The sequence below is a fragment of the Antennarius striatus genome, chromosome 18 (assembly GCF_040054535.1).
Source record: "Antennarius striatus isolate MH-2024 chromosome 18, ASM4005453v1, whole genome shotgun sequence".
In the NCBI taxonomy this organism is placed as follows: Eukaryota; Metazoa; Chordata; class Actinopteri; order Lophiiformes; family Antennariidae; genus Antennarius; species Antennarius striatus.
Genome location: NC_090793.1, coordinates 4,548,188 through 4,573,545, shown reverse-complemented (window position 1 = coordinate 4,573,545; position 25,358 = coordinate 4,548,188). Strand labels below are relative to the sequence as shown.

General features: G+C 40.0%; 1 protein-coding gene across 1 annotated transcript in view; it reads right to left on the bottom strand.

Moving 5' to 3' along the window:
• Positions 1-25,358, bottom strand: part of LOC137612591 (piezo-type mechanosensitive ion channel component 2) — a 199,792-nt gene that overhangs the window by 12,507 nt on the left and 161,927 nt on the right. Inside the window, exons 31-49 of the mRNA XM_068341199.1 lie at positions 25,094-25,162; positions 23,789-23,892; positions 21,835-21,955; positions 21,663-21,728; positions 21,167-21,333; positions 20,831-21,021; positions 20,261-20,434; positions 16,954-17,595; positions 16,164-16,422; positions 13,972-14,151; positions 11,452-11,758; positions 7,535-7,667; positions 6,336-6,483; positions 6,022-6,233; positions 4,829-4,987; positions 4,341-4,488; positions 4,059-4,247; positions 3,785-3,877; positions 1,236-1,405 (exon numbers count right to left, since the gene is read on the bottom strand). Of these exons, the coding sequence (XP_068197300.1) occupies positions 1,236-1,405; positions 3,785-3,877; positions 4,059-4,247; positions 4,341-4,488; positions 4,829-4,987; positions 6,022-6,233; positions 6,336-6,483; positions 7,535-7,667; positions 11,452-11,758; positions 13,972-14,151; positions 16,164-16,422; positions 16,954-17,595; positions 20,261-20,434; positions 20,831-21,021; positions 21,167-21,333; positions 21,663-21,728; positions 21,835-21,955; positions 23,789-23,892; positions 25,094-25,162 (3,532 nt within the window). The remainder of the gene's footprint in view (positions 1-1,235; positions 1,406-3,784; positions 3,878-4,058; positions 4,248-4,340; positions 4,489-4,828; positions 4,988-6,021; positions 6,234-6,335; positions 6,484-7,534; positions 7,668-11,451; positions 11,759-13,971; positions 14,152-16,163; positions 16,423-16,953; positions 17,596-20,260; positions 20,435-20,830; positions 21,022-21,166; positions 21,334-21,662; positions 21,729-21,834; positions 21,956-23,788; positions 23,893-25,093; positions 25,163-25,358) is intronic.

Here is a 25,358-nt window from a genome sequence, read left to right as displayed (position 1 = left end):
AAGTTTTTTAAAAATGCCAGGTCTGCGTTGTCGTGTGGACGCTGTAACCGCAACATTTTCTATGCAGGTGGCGTCTCCCTGCAATGAAAGCTGCTGTGATGTCAGCGTGTGACCCATGCACAGTTAAAACCGACTATTTTCTGACGTATAACAGCTCCACGTCAAAAACGTGTTTATAAAGATGCTTGACAGTTGAATATTTGTTTGTCTGTTTCTTTCTCTATGAGTCATAAAGTTTATATTTATTTATTCATTCATTCATTCACCTTCCTCACCTAAGATGCCGACGCCAGTTCTTGGTCAGACTGGGATGCGCTGTCTGCTGGTGGGAGAACTTTGTGATTGTGATTTTTCAAAAACGCTGTCCTGTGGACGCAATTTTTTCTTTATGCAGGGTGAAAAAAGTTGCATTTTCGTAACGATCCGGTAACGTGTGGACATGACCTTAGCCTCTACACTCCACAAAGATAAAGTTCACTCAGCAGAGGTAGAGATGGGGGGAAAAAAAGGGGGGGGGTTAGATCTCTAACCCCCAACAAAGGGGGGCAGTGGCTCAGTGGTAAAGCGGGCGGTAGAGCGGGTCGTCCTATGATTTAAGATCGGCGGTTTGATTCCCGCTCCCGCCCCCCCAAAAATACCCGGAGGTGAGCTGACAGTGGGAGGTGTCAGCTCATCTCCGGAGCACTGCCGAGGTACACTTGAGCAAGGTGCCGTCCCCTTTAAAATTGCTCATTTGAGGCGCACCAAGAAGGAGCTGCCTGCCACTCTACCTCCCCTGCATGCCTACAGGCCCCTTTGTGTGTGTGTGTGTGATACATGGGCCTGTACTCACAAATATATATGTATGCATGTGTTTGTAATCAGTAGCTAGAGTGCGCATTCTTAATTTCCCTTCGAGGATCAAACCAGTATATAAAATTAAAATAAATAAAATTTTTAAAAAAAGAGCAAAGAGCATCCTGGACACATACTATTAATTCCTTACTGTCTGAAAGAACTAAATGAGTAATCATTTGGTACAAGCTTTCAAAAATCAATGGCACCCTTCAACCGACATTTGTGATATTAGCAGTTTTAGGTATCTATTCAAAAGCTAAAAGTCAAGTGACCCCCCGGAAGCAATTGGTTCTCCTGCTGTCCTGTGGTTGGATTGGGTTGGTCACAAGTACCGCAGAATAATCTGTGAAAGTATTTGATTTTGGCTGTGGCATGAATACTATGATGTCATCACAAACCTTTGCACGGACCAGGATACAGTGATGAGGAACTCGTCATCAGACTGCAGCATAGTTATCAGGTTGTCTCTACTGGGTGGACTGATGGTCCACAGAGAGTTGGAGCTGCCTTTCAGCTGTGCTATACACAGATCCTCATGTGTGTAGCCTTCAAGCCACTGCAAGGCTTTCTAACCGAGACAAGAGAAAAACAACATAACAGGAGACCTTTTAAAACAATTAGTATTATTTAAAAATGCTAAACATGGTGTTTGAAAAAGTCAATGTTAAAGCCAAAGGCAGAGACAACATCTAGAGGTAACCTTTCTGACAATCGTTTAGTAAAGTCTCAATTAAAGATACAGAACATGAATGTGTTTCAACTCGCTATACAAAGACAGTCTGCTTTTCTCAGTTCTGTGTGATAATACAGGTTACTATTGAGTGAGTTAGGTGATCGTATTTTCACATTTTCATTCTACGATTTAATTGTCTGAAATTTTGAAATAATCAGCGTATGATCCATCCTCTTTGTTCCCCTTTATTTTCAGAAAATATATGACAGTGCAAGATATTTACATGTGGTCATTTTAAAATATTTGAAACTTAAACATTTTATGTACATTAAATTCCAACCTATTAATTCTGTAAATTTTATTTTTACTCTCTTTACAAAATAAACTACATTCAAAACATGCTTGTGTAGGGTCTCAATTATCCAGGTCATGATTATCCAAAGCTGTTTGAATCAATTCAATGGACTTTAAGAAAGTTTCTTGAAGACGTTTTGCCTCTCCTCTAAAGAAACTTCTTCAGTTCTGGTGGTGGATGGTCTTGTCGCAGCTTAGGTGTGGAAATTGTTTGAAAAGCAGGAGGATTTTCGACACCAGATTTCCGTGCATTTTAAGATGACCAACACCCTTAGACAAAGACTGGTCAGTCCAAATGACCTCACCAAACAACCACTACACAAGCTCACGGCTCAACACAGACAAACTCATCAGGACAGGACTCAGCAGTCTTCCTTCACCTCAAGGAAGAGGGATAACTCATTTCAGGACATTTTGGATAGGGAATACAGATGGTTTGAGAGAAGAGTGAAAGAAGCCATCCATGCCAAAATGGAAAAGGCATCTCTGAACGGGGGCGGGGGTGGGGTGGGGGGGCTGAAGAGGGGGGTTGGTCTGCGACATCACCTTTTTTCTTCTTACAATCAGGTCCTTTCAGAGCTCCCTAAAAGAGCGATTAATCAGATTAACCCAGGTGATGTGTCTCAATGACACCAATTACTAAACAAAAGCTCAGTGAAACTTGCATTTCAATGATCTCCCTTTGACACTGCCAACACCCTTATCAACCATTGCTGAGGAACTAGATGGGTTTTGATCATGGTCATTGGAATATGAATATCACTGACCATACCTCACAGAGTTAATAAACTGGGACAAGACCAGCTACCACCAGAACTGAAGAAGCCTTTTGTATGAGAGTAGAAACGTCTTCAAGAAACTTTCTTGAAGTCCAGTGGATTGATTTATCACCTTTGGATACATTCAAAACACTTCAAGATTCAAAATAAAATAACTGACTTTCTTCAACTCTCATAGAAATCTAACAGACATTCACCAAAATCTGGAATAATCTCACTTTCATTTTCCTATTTAACAAATGTGCTCCCCTAAAATAAAAATCAACCCCAAACTTGTGTTCATGTAAACTTGCACCAAGAGAATATCTTTTAGAGTTTTAAAGATCAGACCTCCTCCTTCCTTTTATCAAAATGGGCCAGGTTCCTCCTGACCCTGACAGCAAACCCATAGTGGCTGAGAATGTACTTCAACAGGTTCATATTCATTCCTATCATTCACTCGAAACAGACACAACTTTTCCATTCATGCTTCTCTACAACCTCTCCTCCCTAGCATCTGTTTATCAGTTCTTTTATTTATGTGAAATATTTTAGATTTCCTTTACATCCATTTCATTCACCACTCTCTCCCACCCGTCCTCTGCCTAGTATCCCTTGTGCTGCTCCTACTATTTCTTCCCAGTTCTTTCTAACCTCATCTACAATCACCTTAAATGAACCCTGGTATGAATCGATGAACTACATCCTTCACCTACCTGATCCCTGCTCTCCATACCACTATATAAAGTTTTCCTCTTGTGATCAATTTCATGGTTCACTATTAAAGGCTGCTACTTCAGAAAAATACATTCTGTATAATTAATTTTGTTTCTACCCTCTTTTTTCAGCTGATGATTTTTTTCTTCTCCTATTATGTAACTTGCATCATGAAGAAAATTGTCTACTCAGTATTCTATGATATACTCTATATTTTCAAGGTGCATACTGTAACAACTGACTGCACTGGAAAATGGATTATTTTGGCCAACATTTTGTGAGGGACAGAGGTTTACTTATGTTCCTGTCTAGTAAACAACTATGTCATACAAATTTTTCATTCATCATCACTAATATCCACTACTCTTCATATCTTCAATACAGTTACTGTATTGAACTACAACTACATTAAGCACATTAACTGCATCTTTGTTTTTGTACTTACATCATCTTGGTTGTACTTTATTTGAAATGTCTCAAATTCTGTTTCTGTCACATTCTGCAGCTGATTTTGCTGGGCACTCATGGTGAAGATTGGCTGCAAGACGACAGATTTTTCACACATCACCATTAATCACTGATCACAAAATACTACTTCAAGACATTATAATGAAGGTCAGACTTGAAATCTGAATGAACTCTAATCTGTTTATAATGTTAAGCACTTCATCACCTTGTTTCAGTAGAAAAAAATTTGATGAAACAAACTGTGGCCACACCTGAAAACCAGCTAGGGTAATTTCAAATGAAACGTCCAGGGGTGGGTTGCCGACTCCCGCTACAGACTTGACAAGGGACATGAAAAGCAGTGGGAACCAGACGATACATATAAGCAGCACCACAATCATGCCTCCCATCCCGTACTTCACCACCTTCTTCTTCTTCTGTCCTCGTGGCTGGGGATACCTCTGCAGAGAGGTGATATAAAAGACAGCGAATCAATTCCAATCAGTAAGATAATATTCAGTCAACTTCAACCTGTGGTTGTTACAACACAACACCTTTTCAGATTCTCTCCAGCATTTAAGGATGAAAATGTGGGCGTAGATGTCCTCCACGCAGATCCAACTGGACAAGGACAGTGAGGTATCTGTCCAGACCCAGTCCATCACAGCTCGCAGCTCCGTCAGGAATGGCACCAGACGGAAACTAAAAATATGCCAACAGGTTTTAGTTATTCTGGCAAGACTTCAGACAGCTACCTTCATTGTCTTCAGTGCCATGCTCAGAGATCTAAAGCTGATTATTGCTGTCCATGTTTTGATGTGCACTTCAATATACATTAACATCGCTTAACAGTGAGGAAAAGTCCAACTATAAAAGGATTTTAAAAAAAAGAAGGAAACACACTTGTCTAAATAATGCAGAGAATTTTATCTTTACAACCAAACTAACAATCTATTAAATGCATGCATAATTTTAAATTAAGGTTGCAACACAGGATTGTTTTGATAATCTAATCAGTCACTTAGTCTGTAGCATTATTCACCCTTGAAATAGGAAGAGGTTGACATAATTGTAGCTCTTGGTGAGGAAGTTTCCCAAGACGCGGGTGGGGTAACCACAACGAATCTGATAGGCTGACAGTCCAAAGTAGATGCACTTGACAAAATACCACATCTGAGCCACTATGTTCTCATTGAAACGCCTGCACGGAGAAAGAAAGCAAGACAGCTTGTCAAACTGAAGGGTAATGAAATGTGCCTCCTTTGCTTTTCATTCTCTTCACTTAAAAGCAAATAATAAAAACCATTGCAAACAAAACAGGTCAATGAAATCCATTCAGCAACAAGACACTAGTTTGTAAACCTGCGTAAGTTCAATGTAAAGGGTCACATTTAATACAGTTTTGGAGAATAATTAGTTAGTGCGTTGAAATTAAATTCCATTACTTTTATGTGTAATACTTTTATATTAAACACTTCAACAATTGTACTATGTAATGATTTAGTTCTTGACAACTTTATTTTCATTCATTCATTTTCTTCCGCTGTATCCGCCGCAGCGGGACATGGGGAGCTGGAGCCAATACCAGCTGGCATAGGGCGTGAGGCAGGGGAAACTCTGGGTACGACACCAGTGAGCCACACACAAAGACAGACAACCACGCACACACATACTCACTCCTACGGGCAATTTGGGACTGGCCAATTAACCTGAAGCGCATGCTTTTGGAAGTGGGAGTTAGCCGGAGAACCCAGAGAGAACCCACGCAGACATGTGGAGAGCATGCACACTCTGCACAGAGCGGGACTCAAACCCGGAACTGCCTTATTGTGGGGCGGCGGCGCTACCCACTGCGCCACCGTGCCATCCACAACTTTATATGTAATATCATAATTAAGTTATTCGCACTGAATTAACATATATTTTGCATTATGTTCCCCTTTAAAGTGAACTTCTACGATAAAATTTCTATATACCGATACTTAAAAAAATTATATTTTGGAATATAGTACTTTTTTTATGCTGTTAATTTCTGTATAATCTTGCCATATCTATTTATGCATGTTTGGAATTTTATAATTTTTGTCATCATCATACCCCATCTATTATATATTTTTAAAATATGTCATTAAGCAAACAGCACTGAACCAAAAAAGAAAAAAATCACAATAGTCTAAGCTATAAAAATCAGATTTCATGTGTTTTGCTTTAACATCAAATACCACTTGTTCTTACTTTTCAGTGACTCCGGGCAGGATAAAGAACATCCAGAAGTGGATGCCAAAGAGCAGGATGACCTGGAAGATGACCTTGCCCATGACAGACTTTCTGAGGTAAAGGGCCCGGTCCACCACCATGGTCCCAAACTGGATCAACACCATCACCAGAAATGGTCCTGGAACCTGATCCTCTGACAGAGATGATGTGATGTCTGCTGCAGAGTGTTTCTAGAAGGGACATGGAAAAAGCTGCAATAAAATGATTTTAAAGTAATATGGCAAATTCTTCATTCGTGCCAGTTATTCTATTCTTCTGATTTTAAAACCTACCCCAAATGCCCAGAATCCAAACACAATGATGATGAAGTCCACAGTGTCTGCGAGGAACATCAGAACATAGACGTCCGTGACCGCACTGTACTCTGGATGGATCAAGTTATGGAAGAACTGCTTCATAGGAATGTAGATCTCCATGACCCTACAAGGAAATAAACCAGGAAGTCATCTTCTTTATCAAATAATTGCGATCAAATGAAATGACATAATGTTGATGTCTGATGACACAATGTTGATGATCTCTCAATGAGTAAACCAAGTCCAAATATCAGGGGTTTATTTAACTATTATTTTATAATAAAATCAGAGTTAGAGTAACGTTTAGGGGGCTCAGACCTTAGACTTGATCCTCAGCAGGCAAGAAAGTTGAATAAACAATAATGAAAATCTAACAGAAGGACTTCTAGGGACTTTTGCTCAGAACGATGCTTTGGCGACAGATTTTGTTTTTGAAGTTTACTGTGAGAAAAATGACTGCTGTCTGAAAAACTGTCTTTTTTAGTTCCCTCACCATTCTCAGTTCACTTTTTGGTGGCAAGTCAATGTCTTAGGTTCAACGAACAGTGGGAAAATACTGCTCCACGTTTTCCTTTGTCGGTATTGAAATGGTACACTGGCAGATGAGGTAAACGTACTTCAAAAATGTTAGGGAAAAAAGTCCTCTTCTTATTTTGTATAAAAGTGTTACCTTTTTGTTTTCTTACCTGGTCCATCTCCCCCACTCACTCTTATAACTTCTCTTAGGCCAAAGACAAACCCCCCCCCCAAAAAACAAAGGCTAAAAATTGTAGACAACTCGCGAGCTGACTTCTTGATGGTTTCACGTCATGTTGGCTCGAGCAAGGTAAGTTAAATTCCAGAAAAAGTCATATATCACCTGTCCTGTATAAATCAGTTCAGGGGATGGCTGATAAGCTGACATCTATTTTAATGTCATGCAATCTACAAATTGCTAGTGAGCTTGTTTGTGATGCCGCTGTTTGCGGATGGGTGGTGACCTAAATTCAAGTCAGATGTCATCTCACTGGCTGCCCCAAATGTCCATGAAGTGACATGATGGATGATAACCCAATGTTTCTTTCTTTTAATGTCATGCAGTCTATCCAAACGATGATTGATCAATGTATTGAGCACCCTTTAGTAAAGGTTCCCAAACTAAAAACCCAGATGACACGATGTATGACTCATAGTACCGCTTTATGATGAAAACTTTTCCTTTGAAGAGCTGCTCCCTAAGTTTCTCCATGATCATCTGTTTGTGGGTCTTGTGATGGACGCTCGCCTCGCTGCCATCCTTGCGACTGCTGTTTTTGGAAACAATACTGCCTGTGGAAACAATTACAGTTTAGGTTGTAAATGAACTCTGAAAGAGTCCCAATGCAGACTGATAAAAAACAGATCAAGTCCTGTTTGAACGAAAAAATCAGGAAGTAAATTTCTTTGTAATACAAATAAAGAAGATTATTCTGGCTACTGTGATTATTAAATATAATTATGAATGTATAGCATGTATTTTACATTTCTTTTTGCAGCACATGAAGTACTTGAGCTCAACACATATCCACTGAAGGTTTCCCAATCAGACCAATCAGACAATCAGGTGTGATCGACATCCTTCAAATAAAGTGTAAACTAATTGTTTATTCTTCCTCTTCTTTTCCTTTCGGCTGTTCCCTCCACGGGTTGCCACAGCGAATCAATTGTCTCCATCTAACCCTGTCTTCTGCATCCTCTTCTCTCACACCAACTACCTTCATGTCCTCTTTCACTACATCCATAAACCTCCTCTTTGGTCTTCCTCTAGGTCTCCTGCCTGCCAGTTCAAAACTCAGTGTCCTTCCACCAATATATTCACTATCTCTCCTCTGGACATGTCCAAACCATCTCAGTATGGCCTCTCTGACTTTATCTCCAAAACCTCTAACACGTGCTGTCCCTCTAATGTACTTATTCCTGATCCTATCCATCCTGGTCACTCCCAAAGAGTTTTTGTTTTAGCTGAAACTCTTCTATCACACATGACACTTTTCTCCACTCGTGCCACCCTGCCTGTGCTTATTATTATTTTTATTATTTTTTGTATTTTGTGTACTTGATTAATCCCCAAAGGGAAATTAGTGGCACATTCTAGTTAATCAAATCACATGGATATATATTTGTCTGTACAGGCCCTGAACACACACACACACACACACACACACACACACACACACACACACACATGCAAGGGCCTGAACGCATGCAAGTGGAGGTAGAGTGGTGGGCAGCACCTTCGTGGTGTGCCCAAATGTGAACTTGTAAAGGGGGACGGTGCCTTACTCGAGGACGCCTCACTCAAGGGCACCTCAGCAGTGCTCGGGAGGTGAGCTGACAATTTCCACTGTCAGTTCACACTCTTGATGTTTTTGGACGGGAGCGGGGATTGAACCGCCAATCTTGCATCATTGGACAACCCGCTCTACCGCAGAGCCACTTTTGCTGCCCTAAAGCAGTTTGACCACGAAGTGATGGGGTCAGTTACTTGAATAAATTACTCACTCATTCATTCATTCAGGGCACAACTCAGGGCACAACGCCAGTGCACCACGGAGCCACATACAAACAGAGGCGCATACACGCACACACTCACACCTATGGGGAATTTGAAACCGGCCAGTTTGCCTGAAGTGCATGCTTTTGGAGGTGGGACAAAGCCAGAGAACATGGAGAGAACCCACACAGACATGGGGAGAACATGCAAACTCAGCGCACAGTGGGACTCGAACCCGGAACCGCCTTCCTTTGCGGCAACAGCGTTACCCACTGCCCACCGTGTTAATTAGGATAATTAACAATGTTAAGAATTAATGTAACCACAAGAGAGCAAAAGCCAGTGTCTTATTGTGCTGGTCCCAAGCCTGGATGAATACAGAGGGTTGTGTCAGGAAGGGTATCTGACGTAAAACTTTTGCCAAATCAAATATTTGATTCAAACCTATGACTTCCATCCCGGATCGGTTGAGACCCGGGTTAACAACGACCGGCATCAGTGTTGTTCACCTACAGGGTGCTGGTGGAAATTGGACTACTGTTCGTCTAAGAAGTAGAGGAGGAAAGTGTGTTCATAGGATGAGAGAGAAGAGGAACACCAAGAGTATAGGACTGAGAGTAGGGACGTTGAATGTTGGAACTATGACAGGAAAAAGGTAGAGTTGGTTGACATGATGCAGAGGAGGAAAGTAGACATATTGTGTGTCCAAGAGACCAGGTGGAAAGGTAGCAAACTTAGAAGTTTAGGAGCAGGTTTCAAGTTGTTATATCATGGTGTAGATAGGAAGAGAAATGGAGTAGGAGTTATCTTGAAGGAGGAATTTTTTAGGAATGTCCTGGAGGTAAAAAGAGTGTCAGATAGAGTGATGAGTCTGAAACCAGAAATCAAAGGTGTGATGTTCAGTGTTGTTAGTGGGTGTGTTCCACAGGTAGGATGTGAGCTGGAGAAGAAGAAATTCTTGTTGGACTTTGATGAGGTGTTGCAGAGCATACCTAGAAGTGTATAGTTGTCATTGGTGTGGACTTCAATGGACAGGTTGGTGTGGAAAACAGAGGTGATGATGAGGTGATGGGCAGTTTTGGTATCCAAGAGAGGAATGCAGAAGGACAGATGGTGGTTGACTTTGCAAAAAGGATGGAAATATAGTGTTATGGTGAATACTTCCTTCCAGAAGAGTCAGGAACATAGGGTGACCTATGAGAGTGGCGGTAGGAGCACACAGGTAGACTACATTTTGTGTAGACGGTGTAATCTGAAGGAGATCAGTGACTGCAAAGTAGTGATAGGTGAGAGTGTAGCCAAACAGCATAGGATGGTGGTGTGTAGGATGACTCTGGTGGTGAGGAAGATGAAGAGTGCAAAGGCAGAGCAGAGGACGAAATGGTGGAAGCTGAAAAAGGAAGGGTGTTGCATGACTTTTAGGAAGGAGTTAAGACAGGCTCTCGGTGGTCAGGAGGTGCTAAAGATAAAGATGCAGAGGTTCTCTTCGGGAGTAACCAGGATGGATAGGATAAGGGAGGGAGGGATGAAAGGATAGATAGATAGATAGATAGATAGATAGATAGATAGATAGATAGATAGATAGATAGATAGATAGATAGATAGATAGATAGATAGATAGATAGATAGATAGATAGATAGATAGAGAGAGAGAGAGAGAGAGAGAGAGAGAGAGAGAGATAGATACTTTATTAATCCCAGAGGAAATTGCACATATCCAGTGCTCAGGCATACATAATGAATAAATACTGATAAATACCAGGAGAAAAAGAAACACTGACACCACAGGACATACCACAGGACATTAGTGTATGTCTTGTGGTATGTCCTGTGGTGTCAGTGTTTCTTTTTCTGTTAGTGTAGACACATGCAGCACTAACAGGACATACACTAAACTAAAATATAACCAGTATCAAATACTGAAAGTGAAAGTGAAGATAGCAGGAGGCCCACATGGTGGGTAAGGTACACCCTTTTTACATTGTAAGGCATGTAACTATCTAATATCACAACATCACAACAACTTGGCCCCACTACACTGCAGCACAGGCTGACATCCCATCTCCTCCCCTCCATTCAACCGCGTGTGACGTGAATACATCAGAGGGACAGCACATGTTAGATGTTTCGGAGATAAAGTCAGATAGGCCAGACTGAGATGGTTTGGACATGTCCAGAGGAGAGATAGTGAACATATTGGTAGAATGATGCTGAGTTTTGAACTGCCATGCAGGAGGCCTAGAGGAAGACCAAAGAGGAGGTTTATGGATGTAGTGAAAGAGGACATGAAGGTAGTTGGTGTGAGAGAAGACGATGCAAAAGACAGGGTTAGATGGAGGCAATTGATTCGCTGTGGCGACCCCTGAAGGGGAAACCCGAAAGGAAAAGAAGAAGAAGAACAATGTTAAGAATTAATAATGTTGTTTTTTTTGCAAATTGTGATTTAACTTCTAACAGTAAATAAAATCGGTCTTTTCCTTACAATAGTCACATTGTACTATCTTAAGGGCAGTATGATTTACTATCTATCGTTTCTTATGTTTTGGATCACTTGTTCAGCTAGTTCACAACAGTCTTCACCTCTTTTGGACCGTGGAGAAGAGCGGAGAGATCTGTGGGAAATGTGTGAGCCTCCACTGGAGTTCTTGCGACGCTGGTAGGTCTCCTGTTGCACGTAGTGCATCTGGGCAGGAACCAAATCAATGGATGTCCCAAAGTTGATGGATTTCAAGGTTTGATCAGTGCACTTAATGTCAATGATTACTGAGGAGTCAGGCTCAGAATCTCGATCACTCTCCAGTCTGCCTTTTCCCTTGACCTCCACCTCACACTGATAAGAGGGCTCATTCTTTTCCTTGGAGTCATCCTCATCCCATAGACCGTGACACTGTGAGGGGGAAGAAAGGATAATGCATTGATTTGTAAGGAACATGTTTTAGTGTTAAAACAAATGTGAACTGACCAGTCCATGATACAGTTACGTGATGCTGTTGCAAAATATATCCAAATCAATGTAGTCACAATAATTGCGTTTTTCTGTCTGATATTGTGGTGGAAAGTTTTTAATACAATAAAATAATACAATAATATAACAAAATAATATCATTTAATTGAACCAAAAATCTGGAGTGTTGTCTTTGTCATATTATTCAGCGCTTGTGAAGGTGGCCCCAGGATGTCTCGAGGTCATGAAGACGCTGCATGAAAATAATTCCTGTCAGACCATATTTGGAAATGCTTGCATGACTGTGGGTATCCTTGGAAGAAGTTAGACACTGACAGAAGCAGCTAGCCAGATCATTTCATACACTGTACCTGAAATTAGAATGTATGTTTCTGCACAGGGTCATCCAAAGAATGTCTGCAGCAGATCCTCACAGGGTTCACGTGACTGATTATATTATGTCATTAAATAGTTTTGTGAAACTGTCGACTTGATATTTTTGGTAACGTCAGGAGGTCATGACGTACCAACTGAAAGCCCGTAAAGAACTGGTTGAAAGCAGATGGGCCAAGGTTAATACCTCCCCCTAGTCACACCTTTAGGGTATAAAAAGATATGCGATCCATTTTCTAGTTTGTACTTGAAGTTTTTTCTTGTACCCAGAATATTCTGCAACAACACATCGGAGGACTTTTCCATCATCTCCAGAGCTCTCATCATGCTTAGAGAAGTATTTGTTGAACTTGTCTGTCTGTCAATATCATCGATGATATTATTGGACTCATACTCAACCTGTGGATGATATTATTGTACTGCTACTCAACCTATACATGATTTGAATTGACAAATAAATATCTTGTATTTTATACTGTCTCCTGTCCTTAAGAGAAACGAAACCCCACCACAATATGAAAGTGGGAAAACTGGCTAAGCAGAGAATCTGCTTCTGAGTCCTGGGAACCCAGTGTCTAAATTCAGTCAATACTGGCCTTTTATTCAATAGGGGCAATAATATACCAAGCCAGACTGTGCTTCAAAAAAGTTAATAAGACAATTTCCTCAGTGACCACATATACACAACCATTTAGACATAGACAACCTTTCGTTTTATTTTTCATTTTATTCTGTTGTCTGTGAATTTGTTCATAATCAGGAAGAAATGTGTTGTAGAACTTAGATATGGTTACTTTTGAGGCCGTTTATGATTTTCAAGAATACACTGTATGTAAAGACACAAAACTGTTGTAATTGTGTAGCACACAGGAAGAAGAAGAAGTACACTTTAATGAACCCCGTAGGGAAGTAATTATGTTTTCACTCGTGGTTAGTAATCATGAATATGTATATATCTGTTTTTGTACAGGCCCCTGAAACAACCAAGCACACACAAAAGGGGCCGGTAGGTATGCAGTAAATACAGGGAGGCCGAGTGACGGGCAGACCCATCTTTGGAGCGCCCCAAATGAGCAGCTTGTGGAGGGGACAGTGCCTTACTCAAGGGCACCTCCGCAGTGCTCGGGAGATGAGTTGGCACCTCCCACTGCCAGCTTACACTCCAAGAGTGAATGGTCGGGAGCGGGAATCTAACTGCCAGTCTTGGATCATTGGATAACCTGCTCTACCGACTGAGCTATTGCCGCCCCAAGGTGGTCTAAATTGATCAGACTATCAGCGGTTTGATTATGATTTGAATATTATTATCAAGAGGATTTTGTCCTTCACGAACACAGATCTACTGTGGAAAATCTATACACACCGCTTATATCTGCAGGAGGAGCTACCTGCCTGACTGTTTTAGATTTTGTATGTTACAATTAAGATGGGCATGTAACACAGTGATAGAGTGCATGTTTCACATTTATTCTGCCTTGGGTTCAATCCCCAGCCGGTTCGAAGCCTGGTTAAATGAAGCAGGTTGCAACAAGGAAGGGCATCCTGCGTAAAAAAAAATTGCCAAACAAAATGAGTGTTCATATTGAAAAAGGATTGCACACTATAGAATATTTGGTGCCCTAGAGATCAAAAATAACAAATCTTTGTAGTAGGATTCTTTTTGGTTTCTTCATAGAACTTGCAAAAATGTAGAATTTCACCTTTTTTTATCCTCTAGCAAGATGAATATATTCAGATTATTATTACTTTGTGTTTGACAGTACCTTCAAAATGGACCTGTGGAAGAACAGAGCCAGCAACTGGACCAGGTCATAGTGGACATACCCATCCTTCTTCTCAACACCAATGATGTTGGGAGGGTGATATGGTTTGTTCTTGTCTATCTTGTTTTGGTTGAAGGGGAAAAAGCCAAATTGGAAGAAGTATTTTATGACAATAGTGACCTGTAAGGGAAACAAAACAGTTGTCAGTGAAGCTTTGAGGACCATGTCAAAGTTATACAAAGTTATCAAATTTCATTCTTACTCCTAGACAAAATTGCAACTTTCTCTTAAAATATCTGATAATTAATGTCTGTAATCAAAACATCAGTGTGACAAATTCATTTTCAGATTCCTGCACATAGATGTTGATTGTCAGAAAGTGCTTAAAAAATTACAACATATTTTTATATCTTCCTGTTAGCCTTGAATTTGTTACAGCAGATTTATTTTGGTTAACCCTCGGGAACCCCTCCAGTTCAAAGTGGATTATGTTTTTGTTTTTACTTATTCGTCTTGCAATGTATCAGTCATTAAAAAAGGGTGAATATATAAATTTTTTCCAGCATTTCCAAAATTTAATTTTTTGTCAAAATTACTTAATGTCTGTCACTGAAAGTGTATAGAACAGGAGATTTGCATTTTGCTACCACTTGGTGTCTCATGGCCAAAGTGGTCTCATTGACTCCCATTGTAAACACATATTTTTTATGTACAGTGTGCCCTTGTTCTTTGTGGTTAATGTGTTCCAGGAACCACACACAATTAATGAATTCCACGATAGAGAGGCAAACTATTTATCTTATTATTTACTGTAATTTAAACGTTTATGACCCTCGCCATACTGACATTAAACCACCTTCTATCTGTATGACTTTTTCCGACACTCTTATCGACTATTTAAAGCACTTTATAGTTGTCACGTAAGTCAGAGACTCACGCAATCGAACACACTTCCGGAATCTGTCAGCCAATAGAATGCGCATACAGTATCACGTGACTGCCTACCAAAAATCTGCACTGAGGTGAAGTCACGAGCTTTGATGCGCGAATGTGCGAAGGCGCACTGTAATTTTAAATTTTTTTTCACATATTTGATGAAAGATGCTCCTCGCTCTCCATAGAAAATTGCAAGACTGTTTCAACACACACACACACACACACACACACACACACACACACACACACACACACACACACACACACACACACACACACACACACACACACACACACACACACATACACACACACACACACACATACACACACATACACACACTGTGTTTACACTTTTGCAAAACCGTGTATTTTCACATTTCCAATAGGTGAGTGGAGACTTCCTTTTGAGGAAGAAAAACTTTTGAGTTTTCTACGGATAAACACACACACACAAAATTAATTTTCATAACTGCTTTCTCTGCTTTTACGGATCAAGCGGCTGCGCCTGCAAGTGCCTCATGCTGCTGTGGACATTCTCTGGCCAACTGCGATCACACTCCTTGCACCTTGCGGTGCATCCTGCAACTACGAAAAGAATCGGGCCACGCTGATAGTATGTCATGCTCGGATATGTCCTTCGGACACCATTTGATCATGCTACATTTGGAACTACACAAAAGATGGCATCCATAAAAACAGGGTTGTAATTGGAAATATTTTTGCGTTTTATTTGTGTGTTTTTTTCATTTTAAAAAACTAGGGTTCTATGATGACATAAAGTTCATATAAACATAGAAAAAAATTATAATAAACTTTTTATCTATGGATAGGCCTGATACATTGAAAGTAAAACAAATTATGTATTTAATTTTATTACACTTTTATATAACTATTACGCTTGTGGCCATTGTGGCTACGGGGAAGGGAATGTATGTCCATTCTGAAGGGTTCACGAGGGTTAAATACAAGTTGACCAACATATTACTGTAACTCTCTAACTTTTTAACTGTAGTGAGGTTATGTTTTAGTCAGACTTGTTTTTTGTCAATAAGATTACTCAACTGATTTTTATTCAACCGTGTGGGAAGTTTTGGAAAGTCAAAGGGAGGAACCCTTGAACTTTGGAGCAAATATATTTGTGATATGTGATAATGGGGAATCTGAGCCACCTTGGTGAAAATGTCCATTCTGTTGTATGTAAATGCTTTGACAAAATGCTGTTATCGAAACATCATTTTTGTCTATGACTGTACCTCAGTATAAATAATGGCAGTCATCCAGTAGCGCTTGCTGGGCCGGGGCACTGACAGCATGGCCCAAAGGAAGATAGTGATGGGAAGAACAAGGGTGGCGCAGGAGGCAGACACCATGTGGTTGATGATTATGACAAGGTAACATACCATCTCTGAATGGGCTACCAACATGTTATAAAGGGCATAGCACAACTGGAGGATCAACGGCTGCCTTTGGTAGAACTGATCTGACTGTTCCAACTCATCGTCATAAAACATCCTGAAAGAAAGATTGATTTAACGTTTTAGTTTTAGTGTTTCATTGTTTTTTTCGTCTTAAACATTAACTAATCTGAAGGTAATTTTTCGTAAAAATCGTTTCCATTGCTTTGCATTAAAATTCTAAACGGTGCCTAGGGGCTCAGTGGGTCAAGGGGCCCCTGGCTTCACCTCCAAAGTACCACAAAGGGACACAAATTGGCCATGAAGAGCCAAAAAAGACACAAGAGAAAAAAAATTGCAACACACAAACAACCACAGAGAAAAAGGATGCAAAATGGCCATAGACCCAAAAGAGACAAACCAAACTAGAGACTCACAAAACAGTGACAGGCACAATATGAATGAATACATATATGAATATATTTTAAAGAAAGCATAGAATGGCAACTTTGTCAGTTTTCAATAAGACACAGAGGAAATTTGGTAGATACTCAACAGTGATGAGGTCAATAATCTGAACTGAACATCACATGAATTGTGATCCCGTGAAGCATCATACTGAAAAGGCCTCAGAGGGTTTTGAACTTACTTGTTGAGCAGCAGTTCGCTGGCAGTCAGCTCGGTGGTCATAGAGGGCAGTATGATGTCTGACCTGCTGTCTGAGCAGCTGTCAGACATCATACATCTCTTCCTATCCATGTCACTCTCATCATCACTGACTTCCAAGCGATCAAAACTGACCGCCTTGCTGTAGCTCGGTGGCACATCAGCATCAGATGTTTTAGAAGCATCTGTGTCAGGGGTGTAGAGGATCCTTACTCTTCCCTCCACCTGAAGGAAGTCCTGCTGTCCTCCCTCATCCTCAATGATGAAGTCCTTCTGCTGGGTACAAAGGGGTGACTCTTGCTCCTCCAGCCTGAGGGAGGGGCCCTCATCTGGTCCAAATGACTCCCAGGCAGCCTCTATTATCTTCTGGCTTTCCTGGTCCCTTGGTTCATCTGTTTCTTCCTCATCTTCCAGTCCCTCCTGACCCTCATCCTCCTGTTCCTCATGGTCCTTGGGTTCCCCGTCACTCCACAGACAGCCCTCAGCTGTGTCACTATCACCTAACTGTTGGGATTGCCAAGGCCCCTCCAGCTTGTCCTCCCCTTGATCCTGTTCATCTTCCACTTCTTCTATGGTGTCTGTGGTGCCCTGTCTGGAGTACAGTGTGATGCACTGGGTAGCTTCACTGAAGGAGGCAAAAATCAGCAGAGGTTTTGTCAATCAGTATGCCCTGTAAGCTGTGCACTGTCCACATTCGTAGCGCACAACAGAATTTATGCAGCGCACAAAATAAAATTTGATTCAAACGTATTAAGTAATGTATAATATTAGACCTAATCTAATTAATTAGACCAATAATATTGTTTTCTTTACCATTTTGCATTCTAACTCGGTGAATGACAATTGAACCTAATGATACAATAAGGTTCACTTGCGCTAAGCAGCCAATCATAGAATTGACGGTGTTGCATGTGCGCTTTGCTATACGCGCCGTCAGCTAGTTAACGACTGAAGATGAATGGGCAACGACACATCCACTCACAAAGCCTAAGTAAAAAAGATATGTGGTTCTTTTAAGATGGAATGGCTGTCAGAGTACATGCAAATAGAAGAACAAGCGGTGAAACTGGGTGAGATTTTTTTTTATTTTTGAGAAAGTTCTAAGCAAGAAGCAGACAAAGCCATTAACTTAGACAAAGTGTACAACCACGTAAAAAACCGTAAAATTTAATTCGGATTCGTCCATATTCTTGTGACATTTATTAAGATGTTTTATTTATGGATATTAATCATTAAATTCTGTTACTACTACATAATTTTGGGTACTAGAAATACTAATAAAAAAGGAGTACAGTGCGCCCTCGTTCCTTGCGGTTAATGTGTTCCAGGAACCACACCCGATTAACGAATTACGAGATAGAGCGACAAATTATTTATCTTATTATTTACGGTAATAAACATTTATGACCTTCAACATACTGATATTAAACCACCTTCTATCTGTATTACCTTTTCCCACACTCTTATTGACTGTTTAAAGCACTTTTGTGTCTCACGTTAGTCCGAGACGTATGGCATGGCTGATTTTGAAGGGAAACATCCCGCTGATCTCAAGGAGCGTTTTGTAAAATTTGTGGATGTAACCAGTGGCAGGCGAGCAGAGGAAATTGCCGATCTTATTTTTCATTTCCTTGAGGAATACCAAGTTGTTGCGCAGTGTTATGATGGCGCAGCGGTGATGGCATCTGGACTAAACGGAGTGCAGAGTAAAGTGAAGGAGAAGGCACCCATGGCCCTATTCATTCACTGTTATGCACATCGCCTAAATTTAGTATTAACTCAAGGGGCCTCAAAACTTAAAGAGTGCAAGCTTTTTTTTGCCAATCTGAATGGGCTTGCTGCGTTCGTCTCTAGATCTCCGAAGCGCACGCAACTCTTGGATGAAATTTGCAAGCGGTGTCTCCCTCACGTTGCGCCAACACGATGGCAATTTACGTCTAGATTGTTGAATACAGTCTTTGAGAAGCAAACTGCGCTAAAGGAGTTATTTGATGATATATTAGAACATCACGAGAATTATGATGAGGACATTGTACTTTCTGCAGATGGATTTAAAGCACGTCTGGAGGATTTTGAGTTTTGTTTTTTGCTCAACACATTCAATAGGATTTTTGAACATGCTGATGTGCTTTTTGCAATATTACAGACTTTAGATTCTGCTTGACAAGGGTGAACGAGTTTTGTCACTCAGTTGAGCAGGCCAAGCCAAAATTCAATGACACATATGAAGAAACAGTGCGTGTCTCAGGTGTTCCATCTGTGCGCAGAGGCCGGGGCGCAGCGCAAGAAGATCTGTGCGCACACTACCAAAAACTCCACGACAGCATTCTAGACAACATTCGTTCCCAGACACAGAATCGATTTCAGGACCATAACATGTTGATGTTTCTCTCCCTCCTCGACCCCCAGCACTTTCACACTTACAGGGAAAAATTTCTGCAAGCAGCCTTTTCAAGCTTAATGCAGAGCCATAGAACACTGTTTGATTTTCCCCGACTTAAAACAAAACTGTCTGTAATGTATGGCATGGCTGATTTTGAAGGGAAAAAGTCCCGCTGATCTTTATTTTCTTCGGATCAAAAATCTGAGTGAGAGTATGGGGCAAATTAACGCATTGGCCTCTTTGGATGTAACCATCCCTGTGTCTACTGCCTCTGTTGAACATTCATTCTCGGCACTGAAACTTCTAAAAACGTATGCCAGAAATACGACGGGACAGACGCGGCTTTCAAGCTTTAGCCTCCATGTCCAGAGAGAAAGACTTGCTGATGGATCTGAAGAGCAGCAACAAATTATTCGACAGAGCCATGGAAGTTTTTTTAAAGAAAGAAGGATGGATTTCATTTTTAAATGAAGAGGCACTATGTGGATCCACGTTGGTTGGTGTGTTTTTATTTTTAAAAGGTTTTTGTCACGTTTATTAGTTAAGTCATTGGTCACAAGTTAAATGTCAAAAATACTAAAAAATTATTTATTTTAAATGCTCCGGAAATTAAGTGTTGCTTGATTAGCCCATATTAAGGGTGATGTAATGTATATGTGAGGATTCTCAAACCCTGGTGTCACACTGATGTTATGCTGATATTATGAGGCATGTTTTAGGTAGGAATAAATATGACGTCACTGAACGCCTACTGTTGAAATGCACAGCCCGCCACTGATAAAAGTCATGCAATGAATTTAGAAAAATTAATCCAGTGACATGTATTGTTAAATAAAGAAGCATGAGTGAGGAGATCATTTTTTACAGATGACTCAAGTGTTTATGTGGGTGATGCAGAGGCTAGTACCTGGAGACAACGCTGCTACCACTCTCCGCTGATGAATTAGATATGTCCAAGCCGCACATCTTACGTAGTTTGGGCCTAGCACGTTCGCTGGTTTTGGGAATATTCCCCATTATGTCATCAAGGTCTTCCAGGGTGGATTGGCGAGAGAATAGTGTGGTTGCCTCGGTGAAGGCACTGAGATGTGGTGAGATAAAAAGATGAATCATGAGAAGGATGAAGAATGACATGTTTATGTTAAGTTATGCAGGCCGAGTTTTTTTTTCTTCCCGAGAATAATCCCTTAGTACAAAACAGCAGCATGGGGAATGGTGATCGGTGGAAAGGAAAACTAACCTTAATAATAGATGCCTTGAGAGGAAATGAAAACCTATTGCTGTCCTGTCCAGTCATAAAAACATTTTTAAAACTCTCTTTCAACTGATATAAAGACTAATCTCTGCTTCCTTTCACTATTGGAGAGGAAGAGGGGAGGCAGAAGGTGTCAGGAAGCTAAAATCTAAAATTTTGATGTCTTCCTCAACTTTGGTAAACCTTAACAGGCTCATTTGGTCTCCCATGGCACAGCTGTACCTGGACATGCTGTCCCTGGAGGCTGTGGAGTCCTGGCTCTCCATGCGATAGGCTCCTCGCCGTCTCCGGACCTTGGAATCCAAGACAGACTCATCCTCACTTAGCTGATCAATACTGGTCTGCCTGGACATGTTGAGCCTCATGGCTTTCTGGTAGTAGTTATGGATGCTCTCTCTGGATGGCACGTTTCCCTGGAAGGAGAGGAAGTTTAATCTCATAATTACACTGAAGTCCATCAAGGTATGTCATACATTTTAAAGGGAAAGATAAACTAACTTACATACTCTTTAAAATATCAATCTACCTCATCTTTACGCGAGTGTGATGTGTTTGTACCTTTTTGACCTCTCTGGTGAGCATGCAGCGCTCTATACGCAGCACAGTGGAGATGTCGATGTACTCCCTGCACATGTCATTCATCCACCTGGTGAAGCTGTCCACTGTTGTCTGGAAGAGCTCCCAAGTGAACTTTATGATGTTGAACACACGCTTGAAGATGTTGTCTGAACACATTACAAAAACATTGGAAATAGTCACATGTATTTGGAAAGAAGTGGAAAGAACGTTCATGAAATTTCAGCAGAACATTTGTCATTATGAAGTGCCCTTATTTGACTATTTTAAAGGCTTTAATAATTGAAGAAAAACAGTAAAAGTTATATTTATGCTATTAAGTTATAAGTTATTAAAAAGATTATTTCATCACAACTTAACTAACTTTTATGCTGTTGAAGAAATGTTATTACTGTTCTTGGACCCATAATGATTTAAAAATAAAAAGGAAAACACAATATCAGGTCTCACAAAGCACTTTCCCAAAGGATAAACCAACCTGGACCACCCGACTTCTCATCTCCTACTCCATCTGAGAGCTCACTAACATCTATGGTTACATGACCTGTTGAAGTGCAGGAAAAACACCTCACTGTTATAACAATACAAAACATTTCAAACAGCTGTTTGTTTTCCTGATTTGGGTTTCTGTCTATGCAGAACTGATTTACCATCTTTCTTGTTTTTTCTGTGACGGACCCCTTTGGTGTATTTTTTCCAAAATTTGCGTTTCTCTTTGCCTCGAGTCCTCAGAGCAGCTTTGGGGTCTGTAATCCAAGCATGATACAGAAACTAGAGAATAGAGAGATGAAGTTATCCATATTTGTGGTATACCCAAGGAAGTAATTGACAGTGTTGTTAGAAATGAAAAGATTTTCGGTTCCACTGGCAGATATACAATTAAAGAAGAACAATGGCCACTGTAACATAAAATTCAAAAAATGTCTTACATAAGAGACTAAGTCTAGCTGCACAGAAACTACACAGAAAGGTCCAAACATTCAAAGAAACAACATCATGATGATGTAACCTCATGATGATTTTACATCACATCATGATGTGACATCATCAGGTGTTTCAAGAATGTAACACCTTATGATGTTACATTCTTGCAACATCATCAGGTTAGCATGCAAAAGTTCAAAGAAATTTATTTCAGTGTATGATTGATGAAAAATCTGTGTTTGTGACATGTGTGGTACTGTTTATTATCGGCTTTTTTCAGTTAAACTAGAACACAGGTCTTGAGAGGAGAGGGGAAAACTGCTGTGGCATCAGCTGTTGATTAAACTGACTTTGAAGGTGATAAAGTTCATGAACTAAACAATGCTCAGGAAAGAAACACATGTAAGCTCTGGTCGTGAGTACCTTTCCTGCCTTGACTACATACTGCAGTATAGTTTTAGGCAGCTTAATGATAGACTTGGGCAAAGCCAGAACAGCAGAGACAAACTTCCCAATAGCTCGCTAAAGAGAGAAAACACAGTGAGAGAGATTTGAAAGATTAGTTCATGGTAAAAGAAAAAACAGGAGCTAACTGTGTTAGACAGCAGACAGTGAGCAGGTCAGTCTCAATAAGCGATAACTTAAGGTAAGTGACAACATTTTACTACAATCAATATATTGAGTAGGTAAGTATAAAAAGCAAAGTTAAAAGAAATCTTTGTACTATATTTAACATTGCAAGCATTGCATATTCTCTTCCATACAGAAGCTCAATCAAAATTAGTCACTACAACCACAACACATATTCAGAGGTCCTACTATACGGTCAGTGGCACATCTCAGATGAAATTCTTTGAACCTTTACTGCTATCTATCAGACATCTATCTGGTACTGTGTGTATTGGAACTGTGTTATTAAACACGTCATGAGTTTGTACTCTGCATCTGGGTCCTTGCCATTCTTACACTTAACATGACATGAACCTTGTACTTTTCAGTTCAAATTAAAATTACATGTCCCTCAACTTGACTAACTACAATTTGTTTTCACATTGATGCATCAGGATTAATAATTTATTATTAATCATATATATATATATATATATATATATATATATATATACACTGTATATATGAGCATTTAAGACCTACAGTAAATGTGACATTGTATGACAAATTCAGTACATCTGAAAAACTCTTGTTTCAATAAACCCTCAAATTAAATACATTCACTTGAGAGGGAGGATTTTTGAAAACTTTGGTTATTTTTCTGCCTTTATTGTTGGATAGGACTGTTGAACATGTGACAGAAAACAGGAGAAAAGGAAGGTGAAGACATGCTTCGAAGAGGCAGGATCAAGCTTCCACTGGTAGAACTTCTCAGGTTTTGTTCATGGGGAGTGCCATATCGAACCAAACAAGGGAGAACTGTACATTGCTGTACTAAATTCCATGAATAAAGTGATGAGTACATTATTCCCTCTAAAGTGTCATACAAAATGGAATGTTTCCATCCTCTGTGTCTTCAGTGTTAGTACCTCAAAATGTACATTACCTGAGACGGAATATTTATTAATCATCTCAGCTGAATGGAAAAACATCAGCAATAATAGATACATATAATGTGGGTATTAATTAAATTACTTTCCAAATTAAATAATGAAGAAATGCACCAGTCACCTGAAACGCTGACTTCTTTGGTGATTTATCGTCTTTTTTTTCCTCCTCCTCTTCTTCCTCCTCACTGTCAGTTTCAAATAAATAATAGTCTCCACTTCTAACCACTGGGGGGGGTAGAGTGTAAAATGTCATCACAGTTAATCAAACAGTGCCTGAAGTATAGATATAAAAATAACTATGGGCAGAAGTCATTTTTACAATGAGGTTTACAGAAGGTTCCCTCACTGAAAGGAAGATGCAAGACAATCAAATCACTTACCTTTAAATTAACATAAAATCAAACATTTACTGGCTTTATCACAATATATGGTATGTTGTGGACACACTTTCAAGAGCACCAGAAACAAGAATGGATGAAACAGAAAATGAAGAAAAACACACAATTCATTTAAAAGGCATAACTGATGTAACTACACCATAATGGTAGATGTCAGACTCCTTTTCCTTTAATAATTGCCACTTTCAAGCTGTTTGGCAGGGGAAGAGACTCCTGCTAGGTATTATAAGCAATGGGATAGACAGGGCTGGCTTAAGTCCTTGAGCAGAACCACAAAGGGTGGGAGGTGAGGGAAGATGCTGGAATGTACAGATGAAACACCAAATGACAAAGAGATAAAATGGGTAAATAATTTGAAAATGTCATGTGGGGGTGGAGTAAGGTATAAGACATGAATTCAAACCAAACAGGCAACCATGCTTCTGTTTTACCAGAATTTGCCAGAGATCTGTAAATTTTATATGTTTGATTGCTGATCCAAACGTTGACTTCTTTCTTCCTGGTTAAAACTGTTTGGTTGCCATGTCTACAAGCAAAGAATGAAAAAAACCTTCATCCTTTATTCCACTCCTGAGGAAAAAAAAGATGAGGTAACCTTCATACCTTTGCATGAGATGCCTTACAATAGAGTGATTCTCTACTGTGGTCCCTTTAGGTAAAAGTGCTGATAATGTTTAATGCTTTAACAATGTCATGTTCAAACCTCCAGCCATTAGTCATTTTCACTTTCTGAAATGTCTCATTGTGTCTATTTAAGGCAACTTTTCTCCACACCAATACTGACATGGTTTTATGGATTATCTTGAAGTGCCTCTCCACAAAGAGGTTACAGTTTCTTGACAGCTACAGATTATAAAGATCCTTAAATAGAGACAGAAAAAAACTAATGTCTGGAAGGAGCAAGGCTACTTTGTAATAGTGCCTTCAGAGCCCAGAGGCAGTATGGGAATCCTCAGTATTCTGGTCAAGGACATAAGGGCCAATCAGAATGGAGGAAGAGAAAAGAGGAGGTTGGGTCATCAACCTACTGGAAGCATGGTCAACCCACGGCCTCCACCACTGCTTTTTTTTGGCCTTGGCTTTCGTTCGATGTGCTCCTAAAATTTGACAAATACAGCAAGGCAACATTTCAAGTGAAGATATATTTTTTTCTGCAAACTTCAAGGCATATTTTCATTATATTTTGCTGTTATTTCAGATCAAATACTAATGAAAGAAAATCATTACACAACATAACGTTAAAAAGTTTGTTGATTTGGTATTAACACACTCTCCCTGTTTCTGTGAGTACCA